Below are 22,420 nucleotides of genomic sequence, written 5' to 3'. Positions count from 1 at the left end.
GTGCTGGGCTGGGTTCGTGGGTGGAGGTGATCAGTCTTACTGCTTGGGGAAAGTTTTTTATTCCGTTGTTTTTCAATTATTTATTTGTTTTGTAATTTAGAGTAACTTCATATCTTTGGACTGTACTGCTGCTGCAAAACAACAAATTTCACATCATATAATAGTGTTAATTCATCTGATTCCAACTTAAACTGCCTATCCTAATGTATTCCACCCTGCCCCCCCCCAAACCTGCCCTCCACATTCTGAACTGCTAGTTCTTGATTTCCCCTGCACAAGCTGCCTGTCTCATTTGATCCACTCCCAAAATGGAAATGCCATGTCCTCAATAGAATTACATGGTCTTTATAAAGGATGATCTTCCAGTTTACTATCTTGGTAGGGAAGGTAAAAATCTACCAAAATGTGTCTATCCTATGAAATACAAAACAACCAGAGGAAAATTATGGATATTTACATCAGAAACAGATACTTGGATTGTGATCAGAGATTGCTATTCTGTGTCTCTTAAACTACCTGTATGTGTTTAATAGATTTCTCACTAATGACTCCAATCAGGGTAGATACACATCATGAATTGCTGGGCCCAAGGGAATATTGAGGAACACAGGGACCTGTGAGCACAAGTCCATAGATAGCTAAAGGTGGTAGCACAGATATTGTAAATAAAGTGGTGAAAAACGCTTACAGGTGGCTGGGATGCATTAGTCAGGATGGAGAATGGATGAGCACGGAGGTCATAGTACAACTTTAGAAATACATCTGAGTATTGTGTGCATTTCTGATTGCCACACCGTAGGAAGGTGGTAATTGCAGCTGAGATCGATACCAGGATGCTGCTTGGGTTGGAATGTTTTGGACTTGAGGAGCGATGGGAAAGGCTGGGTTTATTTACCCTAGAGCAGTTAAGGTCAAGGGGAGACCTGCCAGAAGTGTAAAAATTTATGAACTGCGTAGATTGAGTAGACTGTGAGGAATGTTTCCTGATAACGGAGACATTTGAAGCCAGAGGGCATAGGCTTAAGAGGATGAGAGAATTGAATTGAATTGACTTTATTACATACATCCTTCATATACATAAGGAGTAAAAATCTTTACATCACGTCTCCATCTAAATGCGCAATTTATAATAAATATTACGTACAACAGGATAGTCAATATAACATAGAAATACAGTTGTGTCAGCATGAATTAAGCAGTCTGATGGCCTGGTGGAAGAAACTGTCCTGGAGCCCGTTCGTCCTGGCTTTCATGCTGCGGTACCGTTTCCCAGATAGTAGCAGCTGGAACAGTTTGTGGTTGGGGTGACTCAGGTCCCCAATGATCCTTCAGGTCCTATTTACACACTTGTCTTTGTAAATGTCCTCAATAGTGGGAAGTTCACGTCTACAGATGCGCTGGGCTGTCCACACCACTCTCTGCAGAGTCCTGCGATTGAGGGAGGTACAGTTCCCATACCAGGCAGTGATGCAGCCAGTCAGGATGCTCTCAATTGTGCCCCTGTAGAAAGTTCTTAGGATCGGAAGAAAATCAAAGTCACCCAGATGATACTTTCAATCTGGAATGCACTGGCCTGAGAAGATGGTAGAGGAAGATATTCCCACATTTGAAAAGTATCTTGGTGAGTACTTGAATCACCGAGGCTACATACTGCATGTTGGTAAACGGGACTAGTATACTTGATGGTTGCCATGGATATGGTGGCTTGAAGGGCCTGCTTCGGTGGTCTATGACTCTTTGACTTTGTCTCATTCTATAGACCGAAGAGATATCAGATAATCTAAACCATGAGAGGTGACTTGACAGAGGTGTGTAAGATGATAAGAGGCATAGATAGAGTGCCTTTTCCCAAGGCAGAAATGGCTAATACAAAAGGGCACAATTTTAAAGTGACTGGAAGAATAAATAGGGGGGATTTACACACTGCCAGAGGTGGTGATATAGGCAGTATATTAGGGACATTTAAGAGACTCTTAGATAGGCACCTGAATGAAAGAAAAATGGAGCACTATGTGGGAATAAAATGTTAGATGGGCATTGAAGATGGTTAAGAGGCTGGCTAAAGGGCTTGTACTATGCTGTATGCACTATGTTCTATATTCTGGGGTACTTGCAGGGAGTTAACATGAACTGAATAGAACACTTAACAGCAAATAATTACAAGACAAATTACGTCATCAAACTTACTATAAAATTAGTTTTTGTTCTCAGAGCTTAAGGAGTCAGTAGCTTGATACCAATTCAAATAGACAAATTGCAGATTCAGAGATGGCTTTGTTAATCCTGACGGCTATATTTAGTCGTCAGTTCATATATGTTGTCACACCCCCAACACCAGGTGACTAGCCATCCCTTAGCACCCGAAAGTACAAACCTGACTGGGCCTAAGCCCACCAGCTATTGTAAACCCCACCTTGGGAAAGACCAATAAATGGCATGGTTTTGGTGTCAAAAGTGTGAAATGGACCTCAGGCTCTGCTGATGTTTTCACCATCAGGCCATTAACTGAATTGGTGACTGCTGTCCCACTACTGGTTCCATCTGGTGCACCTTCAGGAACTTCTGAGCATTCCTTTCCCATTTCAATTTCAGTCTGGTCCATTCTATGAAGAATTTGTGCCATCTGGCATCAGGACTAGCACTGAGCAGGCTGATGACCAGACAGCTCTGAAGGATTCTGACAGAGGAAAAGCATGGAATATAAATCATTCAGCAGAAAGTAAAATAAAGATTGGGGGATACATATACCACTGCGTGAAGATTATTTATTAAGACATGAAATAGGCAAGGCATCGAATATTACAGTCATCATGTAGGCAACTAGGGTTAAATCTGCAACCTTTATTTTTTGAACTACTCAGAATCTAACCTAATAAAATAAACTTTTCACAACCAGATATTGTGCAACAGAAATTATGACTTAGAATGTCCTGAATAGTCAGCAACTTCTAGTTAATCTGTGAACAGCAAATACTGGGTAACTTGTTCATATGCATGACAAATCAGTAATTTCCATGTTGGCTTACGTGCAAAAACTTTGACAGGGCACTTCTCTAACAGTAATTTCCAGACCATAGGACATAAGAGCAGAATTAGGCCATTTGGATGTCCACACAGACATCCATGTTTATTTTATTATTATTATGAAAATGTAAAGTAATTGGTGAGATTACATGGAGTAACATTTGCAGTTCTGGTCACTCAGCTTGAGGAAAGATGTCATTAAAAAGGAAAGAGGGCAGAAATGATTCACAAGGATGTTACTAGGACTGGAGAGCTGGAATTATAAGGAGATACTGGATAGGCTGGTGCTTTTTGTTTCCCCTGGAGTGTAGGAGGCTAAGTGGTGATCTTATGCAAAAGCATGAAGAGTTTAGATAAGGTGAATGGTCACTATTTTCCCAGGGAAGTCTAAACTAGCAGGGATAGGTGTAATATGAGAATAGGAAGATTGCAGAAGACCTGAAGGGAAAATTCTTCACAGATAATGTGGTGGCTATATAGAACGAGCTGCTGGAGAAAGCGGTAGAGGTGGGTACAGTTACAAATATTTAAAAGACATTTAGACAGGTACAGATAGGAAAGGTTTAAAAGGATATGGGTCAAATGCAGGCAAATATGAACTTTACAAGTAGGCTACTTGGTCAGCATGGATGTGTTGGGCTGAAGGGCTGTTTTCTCTCTGACTCTACTTCCAATCATTTGGCATCTTCATCTGTGGCCAGCAAGTAATAAACATCTCTAGCCTCCTGCAGCAATTTGGAATAGACCTCATCAGGTCCTTGGAGTTTATCTATTTTTATGGCTGCTAAAGCATATATTGTAATACTTCTTTTTAATCTAACAAGATCTTTAATGTCACCATCCTGAGTTAAAACTCCAGCTACGGTGTCTTTGGCCTCATTTATTTAAAACCTCTCCCACGTTTTCTGGCTCTAATCACAGTTTGTCCCTTTGGTCCTGCACGGGCTCTGATTTTTCCCTGGTTACCCTCTTGTTCTGAATATTCTTATAAACTGGTTTGGGATCTTCCTTAATCTTATCTGTCAGTGATACTTCATCGCCCCAGCTTGCCCTCCTAATTTCCCTTTTAACCAATTCCTACACTCTCTATACTCCTGAGGGCTCTCCCCTATTTTCAGTGCTCTATGCCTACCACATGCTTCCTTTTCCCTCCCTTCATATCCCTGGATTCCCTGAATGCTCTCCCTAACAGCATTGTAGGTATTCCCACAAGACCTTAAAGAAGGTAGCTCACCACCACCCTCTCATGGGCATTTAAGGATGGGCAATTAAATGCTGGTTCCGCCCAAGAGGCTCGCATCCTATAAATGTATTTATAAGCTATAAATGGGAAGGCTCTAGGCAGTATTGAGGAACAAAGGCATCTTGCTGAAGAAGTCCAAAGGTACCTAAGGTTGGTGGCACAGTTAGATAGGGTGGTGAAGATGGCAAATCAGATGTTTGCCTTCATTATGTGGGACACAGAATATCAGTGTCAGGAAATCTTGGTACAACTTTATAGAACACAGTTTATGTAACAACTCTTAACTACCCCCCCGCCCCCAGATGCTGGATTACTTGCTGAGTGTTCACGACAATTCCTGTTTACTTTACATTTCCATCCTCTGCAGTATTTAACTGTTCATCCTGTAACTCCCACACGACATTTATGTTTCTGGTGGAAATCTGCACCTTAAGTATATGACTCACAATCAAAATTTTCACACCACACATTTGTCCAATTTTGATAGCTCTGACTCTTGGCCAGTTATAATGAGTGCAAATTTGTGGAAACTGAATTCTTTGTTTGCAAAGGAGTGAATTTTGTGATTCCATTATATATGTGACAACTCTTGACATAATGCTTTACAGTGCTCCTAGAGTAGATTTCACATCAATGAGTCATCACTGCTTTAAACATATTTAATATTATCATTCAACACCTACTTCACTTGAGCAAAATGGTTGTCGCTGCTTCAGATATTTTCATACACTTCATCTCCTATAGTATCCAGACATTTATTCTATTGATTTTTCCATTATTCCTAGTTAATCCAGTGGGTTTATTTTGTTAACTACTATACAGTCAGTCTTAAAATGGACTCAAGCTCACTACCTACCTTGTTATGAACTTGCACCTTATCGTCTACCAGCACTGCACTTTCTCTGTTGCTGTTATACTTTATTCTGCTATTGTGTTACTTTGTACTACTTCAATGCACTGTATAATGAATAGACCTGTATGAACAGTATGCAAAACATGCATCTTTTACTGCAGCGCAGTACATTTAACAATAGTAAGTAATTCCAATTGCATTCTGCCATTGAGTTAGTGCAGCCACAGATTAGTGAAGGATGGCTAAACTAGCTGCGTGTGAGATATGCACAGGACTTGAGAGGACAGAGAAAGCAGCATAATGGAGTTGCCTTTGATTGCTCTTTTTTTACTGCATTGGAAAAATGTTTTCACATATTTTGCAATTGCTGTTTAATCCTCTTCTGATGGAAACCTTTAGAGACAGCTAGTTAATCAATACTTTGTGCTGCCTGTAACCAGCATTCAAACTTGTCTCGTTATTGGGCGAGTTTAACTTCTTCTCTTACAGACTACTAGATGATGCATCTAATGGTACAAGAGGCAAGGAAAGTCGAGTAGAATCTATTGCAAATTGCCTGGAGTGCACCTCCAACCAGTTATGGCAGTTACAAATACATCCCTATCTGAGGTGCTTCACTGCTTCACTAAAAGAGGAATCAAGTAAAAATATAAATGTGTGCAAAGGATTCAAATTAGTAGATATAGATAAAATAGTCTAATAAGGCTAAATTTACAACCAGTCAGCAAATTTTATTAAATATCAATGGCTTACCATAACTTTCATTATAATGAAATACTGCACTATTAAAATTTATGTAAGAAGACCAACTTTTTCAATGTAGATCAGTCCACCCATGCAAAATTAGCTCTTTCTCAAATTAAGTATATTAAAATGAGGTTTAAATGAAAAGATACTCTATGAAAGCAGACATGACTATCAATGAATTAGCTACTGATACAGCAGTTAATACATTCGGCTCAACTCCATTCAAATCTGCAATGGAGATTCAATCCCTTCACTGCCTTGAGATGTATGGAACTTTGTACCAGATAAAATAATGGCTGTTGAATACGTCCACCCATTTATACAGGTGAGTTCAACTTGGAGTGGAATGATGCTGATTTTACATCATTATTACTGATCACAAAGCATGGCAGCACAGGTTGTCATAGAACCTGGCCAATTGCTGGTGTATGAGATTGATGGATAACGTTCTGGACAATTTGTCCCTCTCCTTGAGCTTGTCTAGAAACAACTATTCTGTTACATCAAGCACCCTGTGGCACCGATAAAAACCATGTTTTATGAGACAGCTTGCAATCCCTTTTGGGAACTTGTCAAATTGAGTTAATTGGGATGAGATGCTCAAAATTCAACCAAATCAGAAGCACAGAAATTGAGTGGATACAAATCACAGCATGCCATCTTTCTACTGATGTGGAAAATCCAGCCATTTTATATCCTAAAAAAGTTCCATTTTATGCTTCAATATATTCTCCCACTGATGATTACTCATTTCCTTCCAGTACAACAGTTTGGGCTATATACATCATCAATGCTGTCAGTCATAGTAAAGCCACCAGAATATGCTTTTTCTACAGTGTTTCCTCTGTTTCTTTATTTCCCACAGAACTGAAACATTCTGTACTTAAATTTGACTGACAAACATGCATGAAATTTAAGGGCTGATTCAGTGATTGAACATCCCACAGTGCTGCAGCACAGCCAGGGACTGTCCTAGAAAAACACGGTTTGTGTCCCATAAGTCTGAAGCTACAGGCTCTGTGCTTGTTTTATCAAGGAACATTCCTTGCAAGGACCAGAACAGTTGTTACAAACCTGACCTCTGAAAAAGTGCGGCCAAAAATTATCTTCCTGCGTTTCATTTTTTTTTCTGCTTCTATTTCATTCAAAATACAGGTCATCACTGTATCATACATTCCAGGACACATGGAAGTTATGAAGATTTTTATATTAAGAGATTCCATTGACATTGCTTGCTGATTAGTTCATAACCTTAAAAATGCTGTTTTTGTGTGTGTGTGTGTGTGTTGTAGACATTATTTTTAAAGGTTGCTAAATAATTGTTAACTTTTAATTGCAATCTTCAAGCAATGGCAAAGATGAAATTCCTCCCCCCATTCCAAATTTTGCTATATTGCACCCTACAGAGATTATTCAACACAAATCTGTTCAATTGCTGATGGTGAGCTATGCACCAGACATGTCACTGCTTCTCCTGATACCCTCTTGCTGGAGGTTCTCCGACAAAGGCTCTAATTGCTTATTTCGAAACAGAGAACACAGAATTAGAGGACCGTCTAATGAACATGGGAGATTGTCCTCTGAGAAGGGCAACAGTGGACTCTATAATGCTGTTACTCAGTATTCAAGGACACATTTGTAAATGTCTTCTAAATAAAAATGAGGGTAGGATAATACTTACTTTACTAGTGTTGATTTGAAATAATTAATCGGTTGCCTATTATACATTACACCCGAGGTTTCTTTCTGAACCAAAACAAAAATTTAAAAGGCTGAATAATAAGTCTCAAATTCACATCAGCTATTTTATACAATAATGTAGAATTGAAATCACCCATTAATTCCTCCAAACTGTGAGTTAGATTTTGTGATCTAAGAAAGGAAATTGGCTTTGTATTTGAAAAATGTGAGGCAAAGTAAACACTAAAGTATCACAAAATTCTAAAAACTTTAAGCTTTTACAAGACAAAATAAAAATTAGAGAACAATTAAGCTGGTAGAATTTGCTGCTATTGCTTTTATTATAGCACTGCTCAGCTGAACTGGATGAAAAGCACAAAGCTGTGAGAAGGCACGTAAGGAGCAGGTAGAATGTGTTAGAGTGTCTTATTTTTTAAACTTCAGTGGAGTCGGAAACACCAATAAATTTGCTGTGCGTTTTTCTTTTACAACTAAGTAAAATTAATTTCACTCCAAACATGTTTCCAATATTAAAAGTTTACACACATATTTTTGTTAATTATGCTGGAAGAGGATAAAACCAGTTAAGTGCAGGTGATCGTACCACTGACGTCAATACCATGTGAGAGATACTTGTCAACTCAAAGTTATGATTTAGTTATTAAGAAAGTGAAATTCAAGCCCTTTGTGAAAATGATCTTCATTCACATAATGGTACTTGGTGGACCAAAGTAAGCGTGAGATGGGATTGTATGAAAAGAGGGGCTCACCTGGGGATTTGACTGGAGAATATGCAGTGTGGTAACCTCCTCTTTTAACTGTACTCATTCAGTTAACACACAAGCGAAGGAGAAAACATTAAGGAGAGATGTTACCACACAATCATAAATAGAACACAGCATCAAATTCAAAACACAAGAAGGGGGTTCAGAAGACAGAGGAACAAGTGCAATAACGTACAACATTTGGTTGAGTAACAGAGACTACTAGAAGATGATGAAGACATAGATCACAAATATACAATCACAGACAATGCATAGTCCAGTCATTTACAGGCTTAAGGGACAAAATGTTCTGTAATAGTCGAGGCATTTGTGAAAATATTTAAAATACAATGAATAAATAATGTTGGCAGACCAAATGTGTGAACATAAAGCTCTGTATTCTATTCAAAGATTTTGCAGCAAGTAACTTCGAAAATATATTTGTTCAGGAACATGAATATGCTCAAATATGTGTCTTTTCTATCACTCAAAATTAAAGAATATATTTGTAGCTGTTTTCTAAATAAAACTGTGGGTACGGTAATGCTGACTTTGACTGACAGTGTTGATATAACATGTGGAATTTGTTGCCTATTATAAGCACTTCTCGAGGTTCCTTTGAACCAAAATAAAAATTTAAAGAGATGTATTCATATTCAACTTTGGATATTTTATACCACAATACAAAATTGAAATGACCCACTAATTCCTCCAGAATATGAGTAGGATTTTATCTTCCCAGAAAGCAACTGACTGTATTTGAGAAATGTGAAGCAAATTAAACCTTAATGTAGTGCAAGAACTGTAAAGCTTTAAGGTTTTACAAGATAAATAAAAGCAAATCAAAATTAAGTCTGTAAAAGTTGGATCATTCTTTGTTTAGGAAACAATATGCATAAAATATTCTAAAATCTCCCATGGGGCAGGGGATGACATATGAAGAAGTCACTCAAAAATAAAACTGAGACACGTTGGGGCAACATCCTTTTCTGCACACATAGGTATGTTCTTTGACCACCAACACAGTCACATATACAGCTTCACGATATAAGTCACTCTTCCTGATGTTACTCTTTTATTGATTTCATTGTTATTTGAAGAATGTGTACCTGATGCAGGAGATCTGCTTCGACGAGACAACCCAGGACTTTTTGATCCGGAATGTCGTGAAGTACTACCAGAACGTGAGTAGGACGATTTCATCACACGACACTCTGAAAGACAAGGATCCCAGTTAATCCATTCTCAGCCTTTTAGACAGCAACAAGTGAATGCTCTTAGCATACTTGCTTGTTGTTGACAAAGAATATTTGCTACATTATGATGCTGTTGCATATCTGTCATTTCTACGTGAGTGTTGTCTCATTAATATGTACACAATAGTGCATTTGAAGACTGCATCAAAGGCTTCTACCACATCTTATATGAGAAGGGATCATTTCAATTATCATGAAATGAATTCTTTGCAACTTATTATCTTTGTTTGCAATTGCACCAGGTGCTATAAATCTGCTGCACTTTCACAGAAATACCATTACTCAAAACTTAAATGCCTAGAAATGCATTGCACACGTGGTTGGTTTGCCAAAACTTTGTTCCATTTAGCAATACTGCCAATTTAGGTTTTCCTAAACAAGTGAGGTTTGTGAGAAGTCTTCGACATCATTTTCTGCCCAAAGAAAAAGGCAAGAAAAGAAGATGCATGAGACCAACTTCAATTCAACACAACTCATGACATGACTGCACTGCAATCAGAGGAAGTGATGAGCTCCAAGAGGGGCACTCACCACTGCAGCCAGACAACTGCAATGCAATGGTTACTATGGGCTACTACGGAAGTGGGGGGAAGAGGGAGAGGGAGGGAGGGAGAGGGGGGGAGAGGGGGGAGAGAGGGAGAGAGGGGGTAAGGGGAGGGGGAGGGAGAGAAAAACCTAATGTTCAGAAATGGGAAGTTGAGTGATCATTATTGAGTTTCATGTTTCATTCCACGAGGGAAGTTCCATGTACTAGGGTCAGGATATCCTCAAGGACCACCACCAGAAGAAGGTTGCTGCCAGAATTATCACCCTCACCGGAACTGCAGACCAATGTGTTTTGCTCTCCCATATAGGCACTTTTCCAGATACATACTCAGCCAGACACACATACACAAAGGAAAAACCTGTTAGTTAAACCCCACCTCAAAGTCCCCTACCCTATTCTTGTCCTTAATCCAACTCTTGTTATTTTACCAACAATCCACCACCACATCCCCCCCCGCCCACCCCACCAACTCCATATTTCTATGTTTTCTCAATGTCTTTGAAGCAAATGAGGAGCAGACCTTTGTTTCCCCCTAAGTGGAATAGGAGAAGATTGAGCAGGAGGAGAATGGGAAGAGACAAAGGAGATGAAGAAATAGGTCAGAGAGGAGGGAGAGGTGAAGGAAGATGATGGTGATGATGAAGAGCAGCAGAGAACACTCTCATCCACAAAACAAACCTAAAATCAGGGACCTGCTAAGGCCAGCATTTAGATGGACCATTAAAAATGATGTAAAAGAACTCCAGAAACTTTGCATAGACAGACACTTGGCCTATTAGTTTGTCAAATCATCTTATAACAAGACCACACTTAGTAGACCAAATAAAGCTACTTATACTGAAGCATCTCAAAATAGTTTGTGTTCTTATGCAGCTTGCCAGTAAATGTGTACCTTAAACAAAAATCTGCAATGTACACCCAAGATGCAAAACTGAGAAACTAACTATTAATGCTTGCACTTAATTGTATTAATCATATATAATTGTGTTTGTTTATTGTTCTTAAGGCCAGGAAACAATTTTAAATGTGAACCCTTGATGATTCCTGTGCACTGAAATTTCAGATCACATTTATTTTAAGATCAAATACTGTTTAAGAATAGGAAAATTATCTTGCAAGTTTATTATCAGGAATACTCCACTTTTAATTGCAATATTCAGCAGTGGTTTTCAATAAAAATATTGATAAATTATTATGATGAAGATATTCTAAGATTTTGTCCCACAGACAAAGGGGGTGCTGTTGTATTGTGGCGGGCTGATCTCCATCTTGCTGAGGCCAGGCGGGAACTTTCAGATACCTCCTTTTACTTACCCCTTGAAAAGGACACCAGAATGGACAATGAGAAAATTGTCTCCAACACCATCACTAATCTCATCAACTCTGGACTCATGCCTGCATAGCTCAACTCCATTCTGTTCCCCTTGGTTCAAATCCTTCCCACCTATATCCGCCACACTTTATATGCCTTCGATCTCTTCAACAATTTTCAGTTCTCTGGACTTGACCACCTTCACCATAAATGTTCAGTACACTCACATCCGCCATGAAGAAAGCCTTAATCGTCTCCGCTCCTTTCTCAAAAAAGGACCCAACCAATTTCCCCTCCACCACCACCCTCCTCCATCTGGTAGAACTAGTCCCCTCTTCAAAACTATCTCTTTTAGCAACTCCCAATTTCTCCAAAATAAAGGGCAGCCATGGGCACCCGCATGGGCCCTAGCTATGCCTGTCTTTTCGTTGGCTATGTAGAACGGTCCATGTTCTAAGCCTTCCCGAGTAATGTTTCCCAACTTGTCCAGTACTATGATGACTGTATTGGTGCTGCTTCATGCACTCATAATAAGCTCATCAACTTTACCTCCAACTTCCACACAGCCCTTAAATTCACAGTGCTTTTCTGACAACTCTCTCCCCTTTCTTAATCCCTCTGTCTTCATCTCTGGAGGCAAACTGTCTACTGACATCTTTTATAAACCTACTGATTCCCATGGTTATCTTGACTATAACTCTTCCCGCCCTGTCTTCTGTAAAAATTCCCTTTTCTCAGTTCCTTTGTCTCTGCCGCATCTGTTCCTAGGATGAAACTTTTCTTTCCAGATGTCACAGATGACCACCTTCTTCAAAGAATGGTGTTTCCCTTCCTCTACCATTGATTCTGCCTTCACCTGCAACTCCTATTTCCCGGACATCTAAGCTTACCCCATCTTCCTGCTTCTTTAACAGAGGAAGAGTTAATCGTTTCCTCACCTACCACGCCCTGAGCCTCCACATCCAACACATTATTCTCCGCAAGTTGCACCATCTTCAATGAGATCCTACCACCCAAAACATTATTTCCTCCCCCCACCCCCACTCTCTGCTTTCTGCAGGGATTACTCCCCCTGTGGTTCCCTTGTCCGTTCATCCCTTCCCACTAATCTCCCTCCTGGAACGTATCCCTGCAAGCGTCAGAAATGCTACATCTGCCATTCACCTCCTCCCCTACCTCCATTCAGGGGCCCAAAATAGTCCTTCCAGTGAGGCAACACTTCACCTGTGAATTGTTGGTGTCTTCTGTTGTATCCAGTGCTCCTGATGTGGCCTCCTCTGAATTGGTGTGATTTGACATAAACTGTGGGACCGTGTTGTTGAGCACCTCCGCTCCATCCACCAGAAGTGGAATTTCCAGGTAGCCAACCATTGTAATTTCTATCTCCATTTCCATTCCAAAATGTCGGTCCATAGCCTCTTCTTTTGTCACAATGAGGCTATTTTCAGGATGGAGGAGAAACACCTCATATTCCGTAGAGGCAGCCTCCAACCTGATGGTATGAACATCGATTTCTCTTTCCAGTAATTTTTTACCCTCCACCTTCTCTCTTCTTCTATTCCCCCCTCTGGTCTCTTACCTCTTCTCCTCACCTCCCCTTGATGCCCCTCCTTCTTCCCTTTCTCCTACAGCTTTTTCTTCTCTCCTATCAAGACTCATTCATCTCCAGCCCCTTACGTTTCACACCCACCTGACTTCACCTATCAACTTCTAGCTCTCCTTCGTCCCTCGCCCCATCTTTTTAGTCTGATGTCTTCCCCCTTCTTTTTCAGTCCTGATGAAGGGTCTTCGCTTAAAACGTTGACTGTTTGTTCATTTCCATAGATGCTGTCTGACCTGCTGAGTTACTTCAATATTTTGTGTGTGTTGCCACTCAGCAGCTATGGAGTTCACTTCATTACTCCACATTGCTCCTTGATTTACAAATGTTCAATTTATAAATTTTTATTACAATACCATTGATATTTTGAGAATATGGCTTCAATTTGTATTTTTAAAAGTATAAGTAATAGTGTCCCTCTCCATCCATTAGAGTATAGCGTACAAAACATTCAATGCCACTGGCCATCTTTTTTTTTAATTTCCCTTTGACGAAACATTTTCTAAGAAAGTATCCCTTTTGTTAATTAAGGAACAATAGTATAGTAAATGAAATATTTCTGAAGTGCAGCTCCATTCTGGTCTCACTGTCTGTGTCCTCCTACACAGATACAAGCTGGAGGATCAACACCTCACCTTCCATCTGGGCACATTGCAGCCTTGCCAACCTAACATCAAATACTCTAATTTTAGTTAATGTGGTCTTTCTTCCTCTCTAGATTTCTGTCAGCCATCTCCTTTCCTTTTTCTGTCTGTGGTGTATAGTCTGGCTTGCTAGGTATTCTCCAGCAGGCCAAAACCACATCAGCAAAACATTACACAGTCTTAGTAACTTAACATGATCCCACCTACTAAGTTTTGATTCTTTTGGAGAGATTCTCTTTGCTCTACACACATTTCACTGTTACCTAGGCTATGATGTCTCTCTCTTTCTCAGATCTGACAGAATGCCCCTCATTTCAAATGTTTTTCTTTCCACAGAGGATCTACTTAGTTATCCAACATTTTCTATTTTCTGTCATGTTGGCTCAGTCTTTCTTATTCTACTCACATAAATTTAGATTTCTAGCCAGGTCTCACCACCGTACCACTAACAACTCGTTATAGACCACAAAGCTTAATATGTAGGTAACTATCACTTATAATCCATTTTGATGACCTGTCACAGACATTTCCTTCATTCTAATCCCTACAACCACCTTTTCTCCTACTGAAACTTAAAACATCTCTCCCTTTCTCAGTTTTGACAAAGGGTCACAGACCTGAAATGTCGACTGTTTCTTTTAGCGCAGATGTTAACTGATCTCTTGGGTTTTTTCCAGCATTTCAGATTTCAAACATCTGCAGTATTTTCTTAGAGTCATAAAACGCTACAGCACAGAAACAAGTCTTTTGGCCCATCTAGTCTGTGATGAACTACTAATCTGCCTAGTCCGATCGACGTACACCTGGACCATAGCCCTCCATCTCCCTCCCCTGCTTGCATTTACCCTATTATACTCCTCATAATTTTGTACACCTCTATCAAATCTCCCCTCATTCTTCTATGCTCCGTTGAATAAAGTCCTAAATTCGTCAACCTTTCTATATCAGGCCCTCAAGTCCTGGGAACATCCTTGTAATTATTTTCTGCACTCTTTCAACCTTATTGATACCTTTCCAGTAGGTAGGTGACCAGTACTGCACACAATACACCAAATTAGGCTTTACCAACTGATTATATAACTTCAACATAACACCCCAACTACTCTACTCAGTACATTGATTTTTGAAAGCCAATGTGCCAAGTGCTTTCTTTATGACCCCATCTACCTGTGATGCCACTTTCAAAGAATCTGTACTCCCAGATACCCTCTGATACCACACTCCTCAGTGCCCTACCGCTCACCGTGTAAATCCTATCCTGGTTAGTCCTCCCAAAGTGCAACACTTGTCTGTATTAAATCCCATATGCCATTTTCCAGCTCAAATGCACTTTTGAGATGCCCTTCCATTTGGAGTACACGAAAAACTTCAGGCAGTGCGTGCAAACTATTTTCTCACCAACAGCCAGTTATACTGGCTGCGGTTTAAATTTTTTCAGGACTCCAGGAAGAACTTAAAATACTTAATATAGTGCCTTAGAACTTCCTATATTAACCTGATGTGACTTCACCTCAATGTCTACTCCAAATATCTACTTTTCTGATAATCTAGCGTTCCCTCACTGGTGCTAGCCTAGACATTGTGCTTTAAGTCTCCAAAGAAAGGGTTTAAACCACAAGTTTCTACTTGAGGCTGGAATACTATCAATTTAGAAATAAGTTGACAATTTGAATATAAGGAACATTAATGAGATTCACAAGATTTAATAAAAAGAGAGAATCTGAAATATATTATTAGAGCAACAAAGAGAACATTGATTATAATTTATTAATCTTACTACTTTGTACCAGACATCAGAGTGAATTTAACTCAGGTCTCTATCTGTCATGTGGCATTGTAAAATTTGCCATTATAAAGCCACTCAAGGTATTTCTGTGGAATGGTTCAGAAATTTTTAATTCCAGCTGCATAATTTGAAAATTTTCCCCTGCCAGAAGACAAGTGCATTTATTTATGCCACAATAGAGAAAAAAAATCTCATTTTTGTCGACATGAAATGCAGAACCCAAGGAATAGAAGGTCAGATGTTTCGTTCTGTTTGTATGTGACATTCAATGCATCAAAACTCCAGACATTCATTTGCAAATGAAATAGGAACAAAGCAGATGACTAACATATGCATCTCCTTGCAGAAACTTTATAAAACAAAAGATACTACAGTGAACAGATTTAAGGAGTCTCAGCAGCCTTGAACAAATTACAAAAGTAAACACTAAAGCCCAAATGTTAAACATTGTCCCTCACACAACTTTACAGCTTTCCTGACAAGTTTTTAACTGCTGTCATTTTGGCTCAATCCATCCCAATGTAAAAAACAGCTGCTGCAGGTGTCCCATCAATATTAAAACAGCAGATCCCAATGAGGGTATTCAGATTCTAATGCAGATTTAACTGCCAATTTATCAGCAGTAGAAACTAGTGATGGAACCTCCAGTTAAAGGTGATTGTGTTCGAGAGGTCCTGGCAATTTTAAAGATTTTCTTTCTGGGGCCTGTAAGGAAACCTTGGGTTCTTCATTGTGGGGCTTTCCTCCCCGTTTGATCAAATTCTCCTCTAGACTTAGCAGTTCTCAACCAACCTAACCCACAGATCATAAACAAGAGAAAATCTGCAGATGCTGGAAATCCGAGCAACACACACAAAATGCTGGAGGAACTCAGCAGGTCAGGCAGCATCTATGGAAAAAAGTACAGTCGCGGTTTCGGGGCGAAATCCTTCGGCAGGATCGAAACATTGACTACCTTTTTCCATAGATGTTGCCTGGCCTGATAAGAGTTCCTCCTGCATTTTGTGTGTGTTACCCTCAGATCACTAGCAGTGGTCTCCTGCTGCTATAAGTGCTGTTCTCCTTGCTATTCCTAATGGATCTGAACAGCAGTCCACTTGGAAGACGACAGTGAGGCTCGGGAGCAAAATGCAGACGTCCCACTCATTTCAGGGAGGTAGCACCATCAATTTGCGGGAGACTCCCAGAGGTGAGATGTCTGAAATAGAGTAGCTCCTTAGCAGCCAGCCAGCTAGTTTAAATAACGTTAGCTATGCTAATGAACGAATGACACCTGTTAAACTCACCTCAACATGCCTTTTACAGTTCGGGTTGCCAACTTTCTCACTCCAAAATAAGGGACAAAAGTAGCAGTCAAATACGGGACACTTGTGTTTACCCCAAGAAAGACTACCATGACCATAAAGCCTTCTGCGGGCACCTGTGTGCGCATGCGTGACGTGCGCATGTGTGTACGTGCCGATTTTTTCTACAAATCCGTTTTGGCTTAATCTTCCCGATTCTGTTAAGTGAAACTACACTGTACATACATTATTTCTACTTTATATAGGCTGTGTATTTATCATATCATTCCTGCTTTTACAATATGTTAGTGCTAATTTAGGTTTTATGTGTTATTTGGTATGATTTGGTAGGTTATTTTTTGGGTCTGGGAATGCTCAAAAATGTTTCCCATATAAATTAATGGCAATTGCTTCTTCGCTTTACGCCATTTCAGCTTACGAAAGGTTTCATAGGAACACTCTACCTTAGCGGGGGAAGTACAGGACAAGGGTGGTCCCATATGGGACAAGCTAATTTAGTCCAATATACGGGATGTCCCAGCTAATATGGGACAGTTGGCAACCCTAGTTACAGTCTTAACCCACCATGGGCAATGGAAAAGTCACTGTTGCAAACAGTGCAGTGAGCAACACTGTCATTATTTTTGACCCCTATTAGGCAGGGGTACACTTTAGTGCAGTCTGGGATGAAGTACGTTTCATATTTTTTTTGGAACACTCTGCCATGGTGCTCTCTCTCTCTCGCTTGCTCTCACGCTCTCTCTTGCACGTTCTCTCTCTTGCTTGCTCTCTCTCTCTCTCACACTCTCTCTCTTGCGCTCGCTCTCAAAAAAATCGATTTCCAGGATATTGTATATGATTTGCGGGCATCAGGAAGCCACTATCAATATGCGGGAGACTTCTGGAACTTACGGGAGAGGTGGGATGTCTGAAAATGATTGTATCATGATTGAACAGGCTGTGTTAATGCACTAGCTGGTTAGGACAGTTCTTTTTAAGGAAAAGATACTTTAACCCTGATCAAGATTCTCATCTGCTTTTTTTAAAGCTTCATGTGAAGAAATTATCCTTCCATTCCATTTGGCAATCTTCTTCTGCATCTCCCTGAAAGGTCTTCATTCTTTTGAGTCATAGCAGAAAGACATTCACCTTCTCAGGCATCACAGGCAAGCTTAAACTCAGCACATATTGTAGATATCTACAGGCCACTGGATAAATGTTAAAGGAGGTGATTTCTGGTCACTTTATCATTTTCCATCAAACAATAGAAAACACCGTGCTGGCAGTTGAGAAATATGTAGCTCAGCACAAAGTGGGGACTTGAAACTCTGAATTATTTCATAATAACAGATAGATATTTCTAATCTGATAAACAATTGGAAATTGAGCCAACCTGACAGATGTAATGAGGTTTATTTGAATACACTGAAAATTAAATATTTGATGTTAAATAAAGGCAACTTCCTCAGAAATCAAACAGTAATTTAAAAATAACAATTCATTTATTTCAGCATAATCTATAAATAATCAATGTCATTACTGATAAAAAGATGTCTGATGACTCATTCAAAGTAGATCAGTGGAAAATCTCCTTGAATTTTTAGCATTCCCCTGGAGGTAAACGACATTCAATCTGAATCCTGAACAGAATGAGCCACGGTATCTTACCACTACTATCCAGCAAAAAGTCATCCTGGGCGTATCGGTACTTTTCTGGACCACATGCAACAAAGACATCATCATCTCCAAAAAAATCCTGCAGGCAAATGATCTGAAAAAGGAAATATTAGATAGTTGGAATAATGCATCTGCAAAATAAAAGTCTAGCTCTATAATCTATCATTGATAACAGCACTTTAAGGTACATAACACACCACTTCTGCCCATTTGAGCCACACTGCCCAGCAATCTCTGATTTAATCCTAGCCTAATCACGGGACAAGTTACAATAAACAATTAACCTCTCAAATGGGACATCTTCGGATGGTGGGAGGAAACCAGCGCACACGAAGGAAACGGGCTCCTTACAGACAGCAGCAGGAATTGAACTTGGGTCGCTGATACTGCAAAGCGCTGTGCTAACCACTACTGTGCTGCCCCAGCTATCCAAAAATGATTTGACTGCTTCATTCGGTAGTTCTTTGGTAGGATGAAAAATGCAATTCAAAGGATTAATGGCAAAACTCATCTCAATCCAAGGTGATAATAATCTCCCACTTCAAGCTTATTTGCTATTGTTAGAATCAAGAAGAGATGCTCTTTTGTATTAATGGAACTTTTTATGGTACAGGTGAAGATCAGGAAGATTAACCAATGATGTGATTACAAGAGTTGAGTTTGCAAAACAAACAGATGAAGATGGAGCGTTGGAGTAAGGTGGACAAGGATTCCAGTCATGTTAGAGGGCCCTGACACCAATAGGTTTCTAAACAGAATGTGTGGAACAAAATGGCATTAATTAGACTTCATAGTGATCTCATTTGAAGGCATATTTATTATATAACTGTGAAATAGCAATAAAAATATACAACACTTTCCAGTTAACTTCTTTCTATCTAAATCATTTGAATGCATGTAGTCAAATGAGTCCAATTACAAATTTTAAATAAACAGTGGTGAACATACTGTAATAATATTAAATTCTGGCTCTAAAACATCTTTGTTTGTTTCTAGTTTTGGAGTAAGTAATCCAATAATGTATTATGTGATTTCCACTACACCTGGAAAATCCACGTGCTGATTCCGTAATCTCCATTCAGATGGCAAGTACTGCATGACCCTGAGCTTAGCTGCCTGCCCTTTTAACTCCCCAATTTGTTCCCATTCTGACCTTCCTTTCTCTTGCTTCTTATACTGTTCCAACTACATTTAATGGAAGCTTCAGAAACAGCATTTCATTTTCTCACTAGACACAATACAGTCATCTGAACTCAACAATAAATTCGACATTTTGTTAATCAATTCCAACCTTTTAACTCATAGAAACCATAGAAAAACTACAGCACAGAAACAGGCCTTTTGGCCCTTCTTGGCTGTGCAGAACCATTTTCTGCCTAGTCCCACTGACCTGCACACGGACCATATCCCTCCATACATCATGTTTCCATCTTTGAGTTTTTTCTCTTCCCACCTGGTAATTTCAAATTTTACTGCCTCCTCGTACTTAAACCACCTTGGGAAGTAATTTTGTTATTCGCCAGATTTTAATATCCTCTTTCAGCTGGCAATATTATTTTTTATTCTCTTTTTCGCTTGCTATTTCTTTCTCCGTAGATGCTTCCTCTCTAGCTTTTTACAGATTTATAGCATCTACAGCATTTTGCTTTTGGGTAATAATGTTTATTTGTAGTTATTAAACAGAAGTATCACTGGAAAGTTGCCAGTGGGAGAATATGATATAAAACTGGGTGATTATGACATTATCAACAACAAATGCCACTACAAAAAGATTATGGCTTAGAAAGGGGAACAAGTTAAACTCTGTTCTTTAGAACAAATATTTGGATATAGTCAAAAAATAAGACATAGATTATCATTGCTTTTAGATGAATCCTACAATCTTCTGGAAGTGATGCATATATAACATAGAAACATAGAAAATAGGTGGAGTAGGCCATTCGGCCCTTCGAGCCTGCACCGCCATTTATTATAACATGTCACAAGATTCAAGAAGAAATCCACCAAATTGAACACCAATGAGTATTATTGTCAGAAAGAGGGTACAGCACTCCGTATTGAAGATGGCATTGTTCTCTACACAATTGCTCTAACACACACACACAGATGGATACAGGGGACTTTTCTATTTTGCCCACAGTTATTCAAACACTGCCACATAAACCATCAGACTGAGTGTTAATTATATTTTATTCACACTACACAGTTGAATGGAAACATAAGATCTATTACCATTTTCATGCCAAACATGAACCATATTGGACAATGAAAGTCCATGAGCATGTCATTGACTTACAATCCTCATTTGAAGTTGCTGCCTCAAAACCAGGAGTGTCTTTGTCAAGAAAATAGACCTCATAGTCAGAAGAGAGCAATTTGAGCACTATCAAGGGCTGATGGTGAATCTGCCATGATGACAATGGTGGATACTTCATCAAATCACAGATGAAACAGGTGGACCTACATCACTATTAGGGTGGGGTGCAGGGGGCTCCACTTCCATTGCCTTTATATCTGATTGCATGTCAGTGAAATGCGGTGCTGAACTCTGCATCCAACACATTCTTAGCAGGTCAGCCATATCTACTCCATCACTTGCAGCAGTGATTTCAAGCAAGCAATGCTGCTTTAAGAGTTATCACATGATAATAAAACATAGGGCCTGTATTGTGCTGTAGGTTTTCTATGTTTCTCTGCCAAAAAATGCCCTTGGGTTTGGCCTGGACACTGGTATTGGCAATGAAGGTATTAATGGAACCTGTGGCCATCTCAGTTGATGCTGCAGTTGTTAACAGGGCTTCGGGTTATTATATCAAGCTATCTCTAATTAATGCTCACACCAAGGCTACTTAGACTTTGAGCTCCAACATCTTCTCTGCATTAGGCTGCCTGGAAAAAGGTGAACAGATAGGAACTCTTGAGTCCTACATGGATCCTCTAGAAAATGCCTTTCTGCAGGTCAGTAGAGGCACACCTACAGTTAAATCAAGAGGAGTCAACTAATGGGAACAGAATGCTCTTAGGCTGACACCATGTCAAGAATCACTGAATTCATAAACAATCCCCACTCTGATGTCAGCGGAACATTTCCCAAGGAGATCCCAATAATGAATTTTGGCTTTTTCTTCGGCTATGTGGCTATGTGTTTATGTCTACTTCTTTTCAAAAGTATGGTTGTATTTGTAGCTTTCCTCTTGAGGACCTTTACAGATTCCAGAGAGGTTACAACTGATGAATTCACTTTTCTCGGCAGCTACTTCCTTTATGACCCAGACTATGAATCATCAGAACCAGGAAGCCTGTCAGTCTTTAGCCCCCATAGGTGGCCAAGCATTTATTTTCTGGTGACATTGTTATAGGTTCTGTGCCTTTGGTCCTGTCCCTTTGGCACGCTTCCTTTATTTACTGGTATAGCAGTGTCCTTAGGTCCCCAAAGCAGTGACGCATGAGCAAACTACAAAACATTGTCTTTGACAGAAGCAACAACAATTGTTTAGAAAATAACTGAAAAGTCATAGGCATACAAAGACCACCAGATCCATTCAGTCCATCCTATACAACTGTACAGGTCCTCAACAGGTTACGAATACCCGACTTATGGGGGCAGCCCATACGTTAGAATGAACACTTTGGAGACCAGCAGGCTACATGGTGATGGATCTGCTGGTCGCTGCGGGCATCTTCTAATGGGTTGGAGCTGGACAATTCTGTAAGCCTTCTCCCCCCGAGTGGCAACAATGGGGGGCTGGGTCCGGCTGAGCGGAGCTAGTAACACTGAGAAGAATCACTCGCTTGCTCACTGAGTTGGCGAAGGTGCTACACTCGTCTCATCCTGTTTGCATCATCACAACCGTTTCTGCAATCCTCTTCCATACGTTGGTTTTATTCATTTCCAATTTATAAACAGTTCAGGTTACAGACAGTGCTCAGGAATGGAACACTGTCCTAACTTGGGGACTGTAGATCAACCTTTTGGCAGTACCAGATCGTAAGGATAATGAGAA

The 22,420-nt window shown here is 39.8% G+C and overlaps 1 protein-coding gene across 4 annotated transcripts in view; it reads right to left on the bottom strand.

The window, feature by feature from the left end:
• Positions 1-22,420, bottom strand: part of dclk2a (doublecortin-like kinase 2a) — a 378,249-nt gene that overhangs the window by 125,284 nt on the left and 230,545 nt on the right. For 3 of the 4 annotated variants that reach the window (XM_063046455.1, XM_063046457.1, XM_063046458.1), the window contains exons 3-5: positions 18,408-18,510; positions 9,421-9,525; positions 8,318-8,365 (exon numbers count right to left, since the gene is read on the bottom strand). In XM_063046455.1, the coding sequence (XP_062902525.1) occupies positions 8,318-8,365; positions 9,421-9,525; positions 18,408-18,510 (256 nt within the window). The remainder of the gene's footprint in view (positions 1-8,317; positions 8,366-9,420; positions 9,526-18,407; positions 18,511-22,420) is intronic. The other variant, XM_063046456.1, reaches the window with a different exon arrangement.

Source organism: Mobula hypostoma, chromosome 4 (assembly GCF_963921235.1).
Source record: "Mobula hypostoma chromosome 4, sMobHyp1.1, whole genome shotgun sequence".
Classification (NCBI taxonomy): Eukaryota; Metazoa; Chordata; class Chondrichthyes; order Myliobatiformes; family Myliobatidae; genus Mobula; species Mobula hypostoma.
This window is presented reverse-complemented; position numbering and strand designations above follow the sequence as displayed.